We start from the raw sequence: 15,568 nt of genomic DNA, 5'->3' as shown, positions 1-15,568 counted from the left end.
GACATGGTTAGCCAATATCGTGCCAGTGCCAAAAAAGGATGTGAAGGTCAGAGTCTATGTCGACTACCGGGATCTCAACCGGGCTAGTCCAAAAAACGACTTCCCTTTGCCAAATATACACATCCTCATTGGAAATTGTGTTAAGCATGAGCTACAGTCATTCGTGGATTGTTTCGTTGGTTATCATTAGATCTAGATAGATGAAGATGCTGAGAAAACGACTTTCATTACACTGTAGGGAATGTACTGTTACAAGATGATGTCGTTTGGCTTGAAGAATGCAGGGGCCACCTACATGAAGGCCATGACTACCATTTTCCATAATATGATACACAAGGAGATTGAGGTATATGTAGATGATGTCATCATCAAGTCCAAGAAGGCCACTGATCACATGGAAGATTTGAGGAAGTTCTTCAATAGATTGCGAAGGTACAACCTGAAACTGAATCTTGCAAAGTGCGCATTTGGGATTCCCGCTGGGAAATTGCTTGGGTTTATTGTGAGCCGCCAAGGGATAGAACTGGATCCGTCGAAAGTCAAAGCTATTCAAGAACTACCACCGTCAAAGAACAAGAAGGATGTGATGAGTTTCTTAGGGAGACTCAACTACATCAGTCGGTTCATAGCACAGTCTACAGTTATCTGTGAGCCAATATTTAAGATGTTGAAGAAGGACGCCGCTACCAAATGGACTAATGACCGCCAAAGGGCCTTCGACAGAATCACGTAGTACCTATCAACACCAACAGTCTTGGTCCCGCCCGAGCCAGGTAGACCCTTATTACTCTACCTTGCAGTATTGGATAGAGCTTTCGGTTGTGTTCTGGGCAGCATGATGAAATGGAGAGGAAGGAGTGGGCCATCTATTATCTCAGTAAGAAGGTCACCTCGTACGAGGCCCGGTATTCTCTGTTGGAACGCACCTGTTGTGCTTTGACCTGGGTAGCTCAGAAGCTGAGACATTACTTCTGTGACTATACTACATATCTCATATCAAGGATGGATCCTTTGAAGTACATCTTTTAGAAGACCATGCCCACTGGCAAGCTAGACAAGTGGCAAATCCTACTGAGTGAGTTTGACATTGTCTACATAACTCATAAAGCGGTCAAGGGACAAGCACTGGCAGACCACCTTACTGAGAATCCCGTGGATGGAGAATACGAACCGCTGAAAACGTACTTTCCTGATGAAGAGGTATCATTCATAGGAGAAAAAATTGCAGAACCCTATGACGGTTGGAAAATGTTTTTCGATGGAGCAGCGAATTTCAAAGGAGTTGGAATAAGAGTAATCCTAGTATCAGAAATCGGTCAGCATTATCCGGTGTCTGCCAAACTCAGGTTCCCGTGCACTTACAACATGGCCGAGTATGAAGCCTGCATCTTAGGACTCAAAATGACCATTGACATGAATGTTCAAGAGCTACTAGTAATTTGAGATTCAGACTTGCTTATACATAGGTACGAGAAGAATGGGCAACCAAGAACTCCAAGATACTCCTGTATCTACATCATGTACAGGAATTGAGAAAGAGGTTCATGAAGACGGAGTTCAAACATGTTCCCAGAGTCCAGAATGAGTTCATCGATGCATTGGCTACTGTGTCATCTATGATACAACATCCGGACAAGAATTTCATTGATCCCATTCCAGTAAAGATCCATGATCAGCCAGCTTATTGTGCCCATGTTGAAGAAGAAGCAGACAAAAAGCCTTGGTTTCATGATATCAAGGAATATTTGGCAAAAAGGGAGTACCCAGAGCTTGCCAATCCTACTCAAAAACGCACACTTCGGAGATTGTCCAACAATTTCTTTCACAACGGAGGAATCATATATTGGAGGACTCCTGATTTGGGATTACTAAGGTGTGTCGACACAAAGGAAGCATCCAAGCTACTAGAGGAAATTCATGATGGGACCTGCGGTCCACATATGAACGATTCTGTCTTAGCAAAGAAGATACTCCGGGCTGGTTACTTTTGGATGACTATGGAAACGGACTGCATCCAGTATGTCCGAAAATGCCACCGCTGTCAGATATATGTAGACATGATAAGGGTACCTCCAAATGAGCTTTATGCAACAAGCTCACCATGGTCGTTCGCTGCCTGAGGAATGGATGTTATTGGACCAATCGAGCCTGCCGCTTCCAACAGACACAGGTTTATCCTAGTATCCATCGACTATTTCACCAAATAGGTCAAAGCAACATCTTACAAAGTAGTAACTAAGAAAGTAGTGGTAGACTTTGTCCGCGACCGCATTGTTTGTCGATTCAGAATCCCGGAGTCAATCATTACTGATAATGGCTCCAACCTCAACAACGACTTGATGAAGGCTATGTATGAAACTTTCAAGATCAGACACAAGAATTCCACAGCCTATAGGCCTCAAATGAATGGAGTTGTAGAAGCCTCCAATAAGAATATCAATAAGATATTAAGGAAAATGATACAGAAGCATAAATAGTGGCACGAAAAGTTATCATTTGCTCTATTGGGGTATCGCACCACAGTCCGCACATCAACTGGGGCAACCCCCTATATGCTAGTTTATGGTACAGAGGCTGTCATTCCCGCTGAGGTAGAAATTCCTTCCCTAAGGATCATATAAGAAGCTGAGCTTGACGATGCAAAGTGGGTAAAAAATCGTTATGAGAAACTAGCCCTTATAGATGGAAAGAGAATGAATGCAGTCTACCATGGTCAACTCTATCTGAATAGAATGTCCAGAGCCTTCAACAAAAGAGTCAACCAAGATAGTTCACACCGGGGCAGCTGGTGCTAAAGAAAAAATTTTCGCATCAAGATAAAGCCAAAGAGAAGTTCGCTCCCAACTGGTAGGGTCCATACATGGTTCACCAGGTTCTAATAGGAGGATCCCTCATACTTGCAGAAATGAACGGAGAAGTCTGGCCAAAGCCGATTAATTCAGATGTAGTCAAGCGTTACTATGTGTAATCTCTATACTTTCATATATGATGTAAATTGAACTATGCTTGACCTGATTCCTGTTTAAGAGGGGATACCTAGGCAGCCTTATGGGTTCGGTCACAATTCAATAAAAATTTCATTTCCCCCCGCAATTGGAAACTGGGGCAGAATTTTGAGGAGGACCCTCAAAATTCCGAAGTAATTTCGGCCGATCAACAGACAAAAACGTCAACCCATCAAACTGGCGCATAATTTTATAGATGTATCAGGATTTGAGACAATATTATTGGTGGAGCAGAATGAAGAAGGATATTGCAGGATTTGTAGTTCGGTATCTCAATTGTCAGCAGGTAAAATATGAGCATCAAAGAACGGGTGGCTTACTTCAGTGGTTAGATATTCCAGAGTAGAAGTGGGAGCGAATCACCATGGACTTTGTCGTTGGGCTCCCACGGGCTTTGAGGAAGTTCGATGCTATTTGGGTGATCGTGGATCGGCTGACCAAGTTCGCGCACATTATTCCTGTGTGTACTACCTATTCTTTAGAGCGGTTAGCAGAGATTTACATCTGAGAGATTGTTCGCCTGCATGACATTCCAGTTTCCATCATTTCAGATAGAGGTACTCAGTTTACTTCGTAGTTTTGGAGAGTTGGGTAGGGCCCTAAAAATTCCATAGCAAGATAGGTTGTAATGTCCCGAGCTACGTCGCAGTCATCGATCCATCTAAAAGGCCATTTTAATTATATACTTATGTTATGTTTTTACGAAATCATGCATGTTTATTACTAAAACTGCTTTGTTTAGCAATGCTACCCCAATGATACATACAGTACCACCAGATCAAAGCTGAACGAGTCAAGCAAAAGCCAACGGGGATACGAACTAACCTCCCCCTTTACAAAACTCACGATTTTTCTTTGGATGCAAGCACTAGGATCCAAAGTCAGTAAACATACTGTACGCCTACCGAACGAACACTACTCAAAGATACGACTCTCTGAACCGTTGCACTTGCAAACATTTGTTGTCAGCATACACCGGTGATATCTTGTATGTCACAATGATCCCAGTAATCACAACACCGCAATATGCTATCAGCTAAGGAAGCTCTACCACCAATTGTCATTTTATTTCTTGTATAAGGCTGCCATTCTGCCTTTCGAGACTAAACGTTGTCTCTATCTGCATTTCTTGCATAAGGCTACCATTCTGCCTTCCGAGGTTAAGCTCTACCTCCATCTGCATTTGCATTGCATAATTCTACCATTCTACCTTCTGAGGCTAAGCTCTACCTCCATCTGCATTTGCATTGCATAAGGCTACTATTTTGCCTTCCAATTTGCATAAGGCTACCATTCTTCCTTCTGAAACGAAACGCTATCTCCATCTGCACTCCTTCATAAGGCTACCATTCTACCTTCCGAGGTTAAGCTCTACCTTCAACCACATCTTTGCATAAGGCTATCGTTCTGCCTTCCGAGGCTAAGCTCTGCATCCAATTTTCTTCGAAACTAAGCACTATCCCAAGCTCTATTTATTTTTCTTTTCTTACGGGATAAGCTCTGCCCTTCAATTTGCAATACTAAGCCCTGTCTTTTCCGCATCATACTAGTACATCCTTCATGGGCTAAAATATCGCCAATTCATCCAAAGGCGTCATCGTTCGGAGGCACCATCCTCATAGCCCGAGAACACCATGTCATGGCCTGAGGATCTCTTTCAATCTTTTGCATATCATTATTCAAAGGCATCATGGTTCGGAGGCACCATCCTCATGGCCCGAGAGAATCATTTCATGGCCCGCGAATCCTTTATCAAACGCTTTATGGCCCAAGACATCATGGTCTAAGGACGGCATCCTAACCGTCCAGAGACAACATTTCATGGTCCGACGGGAATTTGCATCATGTTTAAATTTATGCACAGTATACGCTCGTATTGTTCCTAATTGTAGGTAAACTGGCGAGCAACGGCCATCCCAGCAGGAGTGGTCCCACTCCAATTCCCGCAGCCTTATCAAACCTAACCATTCCCGCAAGCCATCCACTCACCCTACCCTGGATATTGCGTTCGTTCTTAAAAAGTCTCCATCAGCATACTCCGCAGGTGAATCTTGAACAACATATGGCCTGATTCCTGTAAAACCAGGGATATGTAGGCAGCTCAGAAGACAGGGTGCGGCCTAACTTCTTCGAATCATTTCGTTCGGTCAAAATTGGCCATCATATCTTTACCCAACAACTCTTTCATCCTTCCCAGATAAAGAGGGGCAGCTGTTGATACCCAATTTTTCCCTATATATTTTCAATATGTAAAATAACTTCAAAATAGCATTAATATGCATATATACGCATATCCAAGTTTTTTTATTATTTTTCCATAATTTTTAAAAGATTTTAATTGATTTATTTCCTTTTTTTATCCATAGAATTCCAATAATTATTTCCAAAATTATTATTTTTGGTAATTCATCTATTGGATTTTCATCTTTATGCCAAAACATAGCTGAGGTAATTTTTACAATTTTATTTAGTATTTTTTAAAGCTAATTGCATATAATTGCAATATTAGCCTTTTTTAAGATTTAATTGTGTTTTATATTCATAAAATTAAGCTCTATATTTTTAAATTGTTATTTACATATTGTGAATCATTTTAGAGCTTTCAATTTATTTCTAGAAATTTATTTACTATATTTTATAATTTAAAAGGGGGAAATTGGCTATTTAAATAATAGCCCATTTGTATTTAATTTTTAGCCTAAATTGAACCCCAAATCAAACCCAATTTCCCCGGCACAATTCCAATTAAACTCGACCCCAACCCAATTTCAACCAACCCAAACCCGGATTCCCCACCTACCCGTTTAATCTAGGTCGTTGATCATTCAGATCAACGATTATCGTTCACCCTTCCTAAAATAAACCTAAACAATCCCTTACCCTAATTTATTTTTCACCAGACACCTCCCTTGAATCCCTCTTCTCTCAATTCTCTCTGCAGCCTCATATGAACCCTAGTCGCCACCACCTAATCCACCCCAATCCCCACCTAATCCATGGTCTCCTATGGCCATTTGAGATGTATACCGGCCTTCTGCATCTCCTGGTGGCCCGTTTGTGTGATTTCATGGCCATATCTCAAAGAGATCTGCTCCAGTCCTTTCTCAACTTCCATTCATGGCCTTTCTCTGGCCGCCCCTGGCCTTTCTCCGGCCAGCCATGGCCGTTCAAGTTAGATCCTTGACCTTTCCGGCTAGATCGGTAACTTTTCAAGGTCTTTCTCACCTTTTCTGGGTTCTCTGAAACCCTAGCTTTAAGATCTTTGATTTTCTTTCAGATCTATCTTAGATCTATGCATATTATGAACTTCTTAAGTGTTTTTCTCAAAGGTTCTCCGATTTTCTTTCAAGGTGACTCTTCATTTCTTAACGATTAGGGTTTCTCTTAACTTCTTTTTAAAGATCTCTTCTTTGATGTTGGTGTTGTTTTATGATTTTACTATGTTCAAACAACTTGTTTATGCTTTCCTTCTTCTTGATTCAGCATGTTGAAAACCCTAGGTCTTTTGGTCTTATCCGAGTTCTGAAATTGTCCTTGTTTGTTTGAATGAGTATTTGTTCGATTAAGTTCTTTGTTTCTGATTTTCTTTGTCCTTGTTTGACTTATTTGATTCTGAGATCTTACCATTTTTTAAAACACAACTATTATTAAAACCCTAATTTCTTAAAAAGGTTTTTCTCACTTGTTACTGTGATACCTCTACTTGTTTCTGACTCTCTTTACATGTTATTATGCTTTCGTCACTTTTGATTCTGCGTAACTACCTGACCTTGTTGACTACTAAGCTATGAGTAGATTTCTTTACTACTGAATCCTAACTTATTTCTGCAACTATTGTATGTTTGTGTTATCTCTTTTGCCAATGTGTTTGGCCTCGCATGTCTGATGCTTCTGTTCACTCTATTTATATATTGAAATGCAGAATCATGTTTCTTTCTTGATTGATCTTGATCTTGCGACTAATTGCAAAAGCTTTCTTATGAACCCTAATTTTACTCGTTCGTTTAAATTAATTGATTCCCCTCCTTTGTGATGTTTACTTTGCCTAACCCCTTCCCAAAATTAAGCCTATTTTGTACTTAGACTCGGTTATTTACTTCATACTTTTACTGCCTCCTTATATGGCAATAATCAATCTATTTCAAACAGATTTTCTTTCCTTAATTAACCACTGTTAGTATCCGTTAAGCAGTGATTCCTTAATTAAAGGGAATCACTTGCGTTAATTGATTCTGATTTGTGATTATTTCCATGTTTGTGTTAAGACTTTACTTATTACCTTATTTTTCACTCGTTTTCAATACTATAAATACTCACCCTATCTTCTTTCAAAGACACGAACATTTGGAGTTCAAAAACACGTACTTACACTCAAAACTCTCTCTTTTCCTACTGCTACTTGTGCTACTGCTTTGTTTAGCCGGCTGAAAGCCAAGGCTAGACTGTGGAACCCTGCTTACTTTACCTTCTGCACTTTGTTTCTCTACTGGTATGTCCTAGTTAATTTTTAAAAGCCCCAACAATAAAATGTTTCTTTGATTGTTCCAATTCCTTTCATTCTTGTCTACTCCTATTTATACTTCTGTAGTCAAGTTATATTACTAGCATGCTTTAATATGTTCCCTTCCCTTTTAAATTAATGCTTCCCTATGTGTGTACTCTTTCAGTCACTTGTTATGTATTTGCCGACTTATGAATCCCATACCCCCATATTCTTTCAATGTGTTTGTGCCTCTGGCTGGTTTGTGAGCATGTCAGCATCAGCTATTGCTGTGCATGACCAAACTTGACCCCTACTGGGGTCATATGCTTTATACAATGTACTCCCAAAACCCCTTAACCCCTTTGTGTGACTACTGATTCTGTGTGTTTGAGTTTTGTTCATTACCCCAACTGATTTCAAACACTTCTACTACTGATTACTTTCAAAATGGACTTGCTAGTCCAGCTTAAATAAACTCTTTTTTAACTATGCTCTGTACTTTCACTATACTCCTAGAACCTAGGTTCTGCCCCTCTTGTGTGAGCCTTACCTTGGGACCCCTGAGCTCCCTCTGAACTTGGACACATAAGGGTTGGCCCTTCCACACTACACTCATTCTATCTGATTATGCAAATCTGGGTGTGAGCACTGCCCGGGATCCCATGAGGTCCTTAGGGAACTTTAACTCACCCAGATATGAGAAAGGCTTTGAACAACATTGGCATTTGAGGTGGTTTATTCCATAACTCAGAGAGGAAGTCAGAATCAGGCTTCCTATGGTTGTAACTTCTTATTTTTGCACGTTTTCTGATGTAATTCAATCATTTGGTCTGTAATAATTTGTAACAAATATTGGGGTTGGCTAATGAAAGGGATGGGGTGATTATGCATGCTTTAGCCATTAGAAGGGTAGATAACATGTCTATAGGGTGTATTTCGATATGATCTGTTTGAGAACATGCCTATAGGATCTGCTTTGGTTTTAATAAAATTCCGCATGCTTACTTTCACAATTAGGAACCATGTCTATAGGATCTAAAGGGCTTTTAATAGAAATCATGCCTATAGGAATTTCGCTTTGATCAAATAAATCATGTCTGCTTCACTTTGTTCAATTAGATACCATCCCTATAGGACCAAAAGTCAGCTTTAATGCTTGGATACCATGCCTGTAGGAATTAAAATAAGTTATGATAGAGATCATGCCTATAGGATCTAAAAACTAGTTTAGTTAAAAATCAGTTTGGCTCGTACTTATCTGTTCTGAATCAGATTAAATAACCTGCTCTTTTAAATTAATACGGTTTAGAAAACATGTCTATATGATCCAAATCGCTCGTTTAAAATTGTTTAATGTTTTATTGCACTCCTAATCAGTAATAGATATCATGCTCCTAGGACCTCACTATTACGCTTAGGCAAGCCTTAGGTAATAATAATGATAAAACTGAATCTGCCATTATTTAGCAACTGCTACAACCAGCGTGCAAGCCTGATTCAGACTTCTTATCTGAGTTATGTAATAAATTTGGTCTGCTTCAACAATTTAAACATCTTGCTTTAGTGTTTTAGAATTCATACCCTAATTGTGTTTAAGTCATGCTATTTATATGCATTGTCTGCGGAGGTATATACATGAGCCCTTTAATTGTTTATATGTCCCCTTCCAAATGCAGTCCTACGTGTTTTGTATGTCGCCTTAGCCTTTTACCTTTAAAACCTAAGAGTCAGCCTAAAATCCTCCCTCTTATAGGAATAGTAGTCCTAAATTCCTCCGGGACTGATAGGCATGGGACGGGTAAGAGCATGTAATAGAGGTCGAGACCAATCCACGCTCTAATACCTTAACGGGGTGGGAAGGGTAGATATGGATATGATAACCGGTGCGCTAACACCACGTGTATCCCCTCTTCTGAGGAGAGTCATATCGGGTATCGCATTGATGTGATCCATATTATAAACAAACCTAGGACCCCCATCCCTTTTACATTCTTAAGTATGTTTTAACTTTTTTTTCAAATTTCGCCTTTTAATAATTGTTTTCAAACTCTTATGTGCTTAAACTTAAATCCCCTACTATTTGAACCTATACTTGTCTATTTGCTAATTGTACAAAATTCACAAAATAATCTGGCGGGGAACCACACTAGTGGATCCTGAGGGGTGCCTAACACCTTCCCTTAGGATAATTTGAAGCTCTTACCTTATCTCTGGTTATCAAACAAACTTAGAAATAAACCCTATAGGTGTCCTAATGCACCTTAAATTCTTAAGTGGCGACTCTTCGAAAATGCAAACCCAGTTCCCAAAAGGAATGAGTTGTCCCATACCCAAAATGTCATAAACCCGATTTTCCGATGTGAAGAGGGAAAAAGGGGGTGTGACACTGTGTTGGACACTGTCTTAAGAAACTATTTTGGCAATTTAAAATATTTCCTCAGGATTAAACAAGCATACCTCTATTTATTTAGAGGATACAGAAATCAGCAAAATTAAATAATAAATCCAGCAGGTTCGAAAATTGGAGAGAAGAATTATTATTAATAATAGGTAATGACCGTAGGAAGAAAGTAATGATTAGCGAACTATAAAAAGGAGAAGCAAGATGAATTCACGATTAAGAATTGAGTAAAAATAATGGCTACTCCACAACCTATTTATAGGCAATTTGGGAGGCTACATGTATGACAGGTGTGGAGAGTCTTTTAACACTTGTTTAAATATATTAGTCCACTTGGCTTTAATATTAACAAGTGTACTTAGTCTTCCATGCATGAAGACACATGGTAGATTTGTATAGCCACTTGTCAAAGCCTTTCAACATTTGACTTTAAAGCTCAGCCACTTGAAAATAGATAGGATACTTGTAAAAAAAAAAAATATGGCTATTTAAAATTTTGAAAATACTCCCACAGCATCCCTTTTAAATTAGGATGTAAAGAAGGCGGAAGCTGGTGATGAGTCCAGCGCCTATTGAACTTCTATTCCATCCTAACGTGGGCTGAGTCTTGAGTTAGCCTAATTTGTGGTCAAAATGACGGGGATGACCAATTTTTGGACTGGTAACTAAAAAATAGATATATTTATAAAGTAATTGAAAAATAATTACCATTTAATGCTCAAGTAAAATTTGAAAAAATATCCTTAGCTGAAACACGAAAAAAAGTCTAGCATAATATGCTGGAATATCGAATTTCTGCATAAAAAATCTGGCATTTTATGTTCGAAATCCATCACATCATGCTGATATTTAGTATGTAAAAAAATTAAACTCCAACATAATTTTTTCGAATTTTGACTAAGAGCATTTTTGTCATGACTTTTTTTGGCATGAATAAGTGGCTAAATTTCGATTAATTTTAAAATTATAACTAATTTACAATTAGCACTTATAAACCAGGTTAATTCTGAATTTCTCCCTAATTTTGTTGGGGAAGGACTGAAACCAAAACCAAATAGAAGAGGAAGCCGAGGGAACAGACGCCAATACTAAGCAATTACCAGGCAAAAATTATGAAACGACCTACGAAAAAAATATTAAAATTAGGATGTCCTAATTTGATTTCCATTACTTTTTATTGTTATCTTAACTCATTTTTTCATTATTTAAATCTACAATTTTATAAAAAAAAATAATTTGCAATAATCTTGACAAGTAAAAAAATGCACCCCAAAGTCCCTGTTGAACTCACAAAGAAAGTACAACTAGGCCAAGTTAAATAAGGATATAAACGACATACCATATTAAAGAAGGCCAAAGTTTTTGATCGACCCCACTAAGTATTGTCCTGATATGTGTCGGACAAGGATTTCCAAATACTAGTAACATTCTCAAACAAAAACCAAAAAAGGGGGAGAGGGATATTAAATTAGGAAAGTCCTAGTTCGACCTTAATTTGGATTACAAGCTTCCTCTATATATTAACGGCAAACACAACATCAGCTGCACTCATCAATTGAGAAGAGCTAACTACACAATTACTACCAGTGATAAGTTGCTTCAATCTACCAGTGAAGAAAATCTTCATTCAAAGGGAAAAGAATGACTTTTTGTCACAAAGCAGAAAATTTAAGTTTATGCGCAAGGGGTTGCGGCTACTATGGTAACCCAAGCAATCACAATCTCTGTTCCCAATGCTATAAAGTTTTCTTGAAAGAAGAAGCCGCCAAGAGTGCAATAGCTTTATCTGAAAAGTTATCTTTTCTTACTGTTGATGATACTGTTAAAACTGGAAACGACGATGGTTTGACGATGAAAACAAAGACAGAAAGGTGCAAGAGTTGTAAGAAGAAAGTGGGATTAATAGGGTTCAGTTGTAAGTGTGGTGGAATGTTTTGTAGGATTCATAGGTACCCAGAGGAACATGCATGCACATTCAATTTCAAGTCTATGGGACGTGCTCGTTTGGCTATGGAAAATCCTCTATGTAAAGCTGATAAACTTGAGTATAGGATCTAAGACATTCAATTTTAGCAAGTCTATTGCCTTTGTTTTTATTAATACCAGTTAGTGTAAAGTTACACTTTTCTTTTGAGATTCTTCGACTCATGCGTCTCTATTAATGTCATATATACTATACTACTAGTATTTATGAGTATATGGTGAATGAAGCTACAGTGATCTCATTTCCCTGCATTGGTTTCTCTCTTTTTTTCTTGTATGGATATTTTACACAAAACATACTATTTCTTTTTCCGTCTCTCAAAAGATACTTGGTCATCCCAAATTGGACATATAATTACTACAGTTAATGTGTATTTGGCTAATATTAAGAATGAAACAAGAAGACGACCAAGTTATTATTGGAGAAATTACACAGTAGAGCGCTCTAAAACATACTAGCCGGCGAAATGTATTTGTTTTGTATATCAATGTATAACATACAAAAATATACATATCTTTGTACATTGACTAGCAAATATAATTATTTTTTGCCGATCGACGAAATATATAACTTGCCCTTTATTATTTTCAAAAGTCATTTATATTTAAGTGTTCCGTAAATACTGTAGGAAAAATTCTCCTGTGAATTTTTGTTTTTGCAAAATAATGAAATCTTCAGTCAAATATAAATAGGTTTGACTACCCTCAAAAAGAAAATTTGAACATTATACTTTTATATAGGCGGATGATAAGCTGAAAGACCAAACCATCATATTACTAACATATAAGAAAAAAGATGAAACAAGAAGAATGGTACTCCAATAAACTAAGCTCAAAGTAACAATATAAAACAAGAAAATAGACAAGAAATAAAGAGAAGAAAGAGAAAACTTTCTTACTTCATCAAGTATTTCCCAATTCTTTTCAAGTGTATACAATATAACTTCTCATCCTCTATTAATAGTATTACATAGAGGTTTACAAAAGAATGTCATAAACATGACATTAAACATTTGAGATCATGGAGAAAGATCACGGGGACGTTATGAAGGTATGGGAGTTACAACCATAACTCCATAAGTATTGGAGTAGTGGGAGCTATGGAGATAATGGAGAAGAATAGTGGGTATTACTCCTTTATGAGTTATGGACATTCACCATTAGATAATTATTTATAACCCTTGGATGTCCATAAATAATGTGTCTCATTAAAACCTTACTAAGAAAAAACTCTATGGGAAAAAAATCTTAGTGAAGGAAAAAATGCACATATCTTGTAATACCCATTGTTTACTACCTCGCTAAAAACCTTGCTAGGAAAACCCAGTGGGATAAAACCTCAGCTAAGGAAAAAAGAGTGCAGCGCGTATCTTATTCCCCTTGATGAAAACATCACTTTACTTTTAGGAAATGACGCATTCCAATCCTGTATACCAGCTTCTCAAATGTTGTGGCTGGTAATGATTCATTGAACAGATCTATAAAATTATCAATCAAACATGTTTAATTTGTTGAACATCACCAATCTATCGAAGATCATGTCAGAAAAGAACTTTGATGAAATGTGCTTTATTTTATCGCCTTCAATATATTCTTCTTCCAGTTGAGATAAGCAAGTAACATTGTCTTCAATATTATTAAAGTCTTCTTTTTCAAGGAAAAGTCACACATATGTTGTGTGTTGAGTCACTTGCTTTATAAGTTGTTAATATCTTGGCATGACTTGAATCAATAATTTAAAGCCTTTGAGAGTATTATGATAATACTCTCACATGCAAATAGATTGCTTAATCAACAAAACCTTGGCAATATTTTTTAGAATAAACAAATCTATATCAAGGATTCCTTTCGCAATATAATATAAATCGTATTCTAATATCTCCACATATGAATAAAACTATATCTCGCTAGCATATTATTATATTCATGGTTCTAGCAAGATACATTAGTGCACCAATTAAAATAGACACAAAAATAAATCATGTACGCCATGATTGCTCTAATCTATATAAGGATTTGTTGAAGCCTTAATTAATAAATTTCTTGGGAACCTTAATATACTTCAGAACAATTTAAATCCTTCAAGGATTTTCATTATACGCATATCAAATGTATTGTCAGACCAAAACTTGAAATTACTTTATCCACCACAGGAGAACATGTCTCCATATAATTGATGACAGGATATTTACAAATCTCCATGTGCCACAAGTCGGCTTTATGTCTATCGACTTGATTTTTTATTTAACTTTTTACACAAAAACACATCTATACCTTCACTAGCTTTATACTTTCAAGTATTGGGACTATCCGTCCAACTTCTCATTTTTCAGGTGAAGTTAATTTTCATTGCGTATTTTTCATTTGGACAATCATTTATTTGTCCAAATTCCATGAAAGATTTGAGCTCAAGATCTTCGTCGATATTAATAATATTGAACGCTACATTATATCAACAATATCATAGACGATCATTTTATATCGTCTCCATCATCACTCAATAATGACATAACCAATCGAGATCTCATTGTTTTCAGGTACCTGAGCCTCTCCCATGAGGTCTTATAAAGTGTTATGTCATGGTGCTCTTATAGAGCACTTGCCTCTTTATTAAGACCATCTTGATCATTTGCTCCTCTCCTTCATCAAGGAGTTGTATCTTTGGAACCGATTAGTCTATTACATTTGATGCGTGCCATAAACTTTGTCCATCATGGACTTTATTCTATTTGGAGCATTAGAAGCTGAAATATAACATTTTATTTTGGGTCGGCAAATGCGGCTGGCAATATTTTGTAAATGAATTATCACTTGAACTTCAAGTTCGCATTTTCTTGTACTAGGATCTAGGTGTACTCATAATAATTTGTTCCATGTATTACTTTTTCAGCTGCTAATTTTCTCCCCCTTATGTTGAGATCATCAATACATATCTCCAACCTTCTTTGGGGACCCATCTTTGTGTATTGTGGTGGAACAATTAGATCATATAGCACATCCATATTTCTAGATGGAAGTTATTTGCTTCCTGACCCTGAACCAATTGTGATAGGGAGAATTTATCATTAGTAATTGGCTAGATGCGTACAAGTGTTGTTGTATATTAAGTAATACATCTCATACCAATGGTTTATCTATAATTGGAGGCATACAATTTCTACTAAACCAACTTGAATTTAAACCAGCATTATTATCACAATTTATATTCTGGAACTATGCTCTAGTAATTTGAGCAAGCCACCTTGCAAAAGCCAAACTGCAAGTTGATAACAAACGCACATGTGACCATACAATGCAACTGGTATTCATGAGAACAAGTTGTACGGGAGAATTCTCAAAGAATCTTCTAATTATTTAATATATGTCAATGTGAATTATCGATCAATTTTTGCGTCATAATTGAACCGGGATGGACAACCGGTCATGTCAATTGATATTTATTATAGAAAACATCTAATTTACTATGGCATGTAATTCCATCATCATGCTTATACATGTGTAGTACAAATAGAAGAAAAGACGGGTAATCTTTCACATTTACCTTGTATGATTATAGTAATATGAAGCTATTCAATCTTCCTTTATAATCTCAAAATACGAACCACTTTGATAATATTTTTGAAACTCAAAAAGTTCCTTTTGAGACTTACAACCATCAATGCCATGAATAATTTTTAATTATTTGGATAGTAACAA

At 37.1% G+C, this 15,568-nt stretch overlaps 1 protein-coding gene across 1 annotated transcript; it reads left to right on the top strand.

Annotated features, from left to right (window-relative positions):
• The first annotated feature begins 11,530 nt into the window (after positions 1-11,530).
• LOC138887956 (putative zinc finger A20 and AN1 domain-containing stress-associated protein 8) lies at positions 11,531-11,947 on the top strand. The gene has a single exon (XM_070169749.1). The coding sequence runs from the start codon at positions 11,531-11,533 to the stop codon at positions 11,945-11,947; it is 417 nt and encodes a 138-aa protein (XP_070025850.1).
• The last annotated feature ends 3,621 nt before the right edge of the window (positions 11,948-15,568 follow it).

This window comes from Nicotiana sylvestris, chromosome 3, assembly GCF_000393655.2.
Source record: "Nicotiana sylvestris chromosome 3, ASM39365v2, whole genome shotgun sequence".
Taxonomy (NCBI): Eukaryota; Viridiplantae; Streptophyta; class Magnoliopsida; order Solanales; family Solanaceae; genus Nicotiana; species Nicotiana sylvestris.
Note: the sequence above shows the minus strand (reverse complement) of the source record. Positions and strands in the feature narration are given on the sequence as shown.

Coding starts and splice junctions, on each gene's coding strand:
- LOC138887956 (XM_070169749.1), top strand. CDS start 11,531: ATGACTTTTTGTCACAAAGCAGAAAATTTAAGTTTATGCGCAAGGGGT.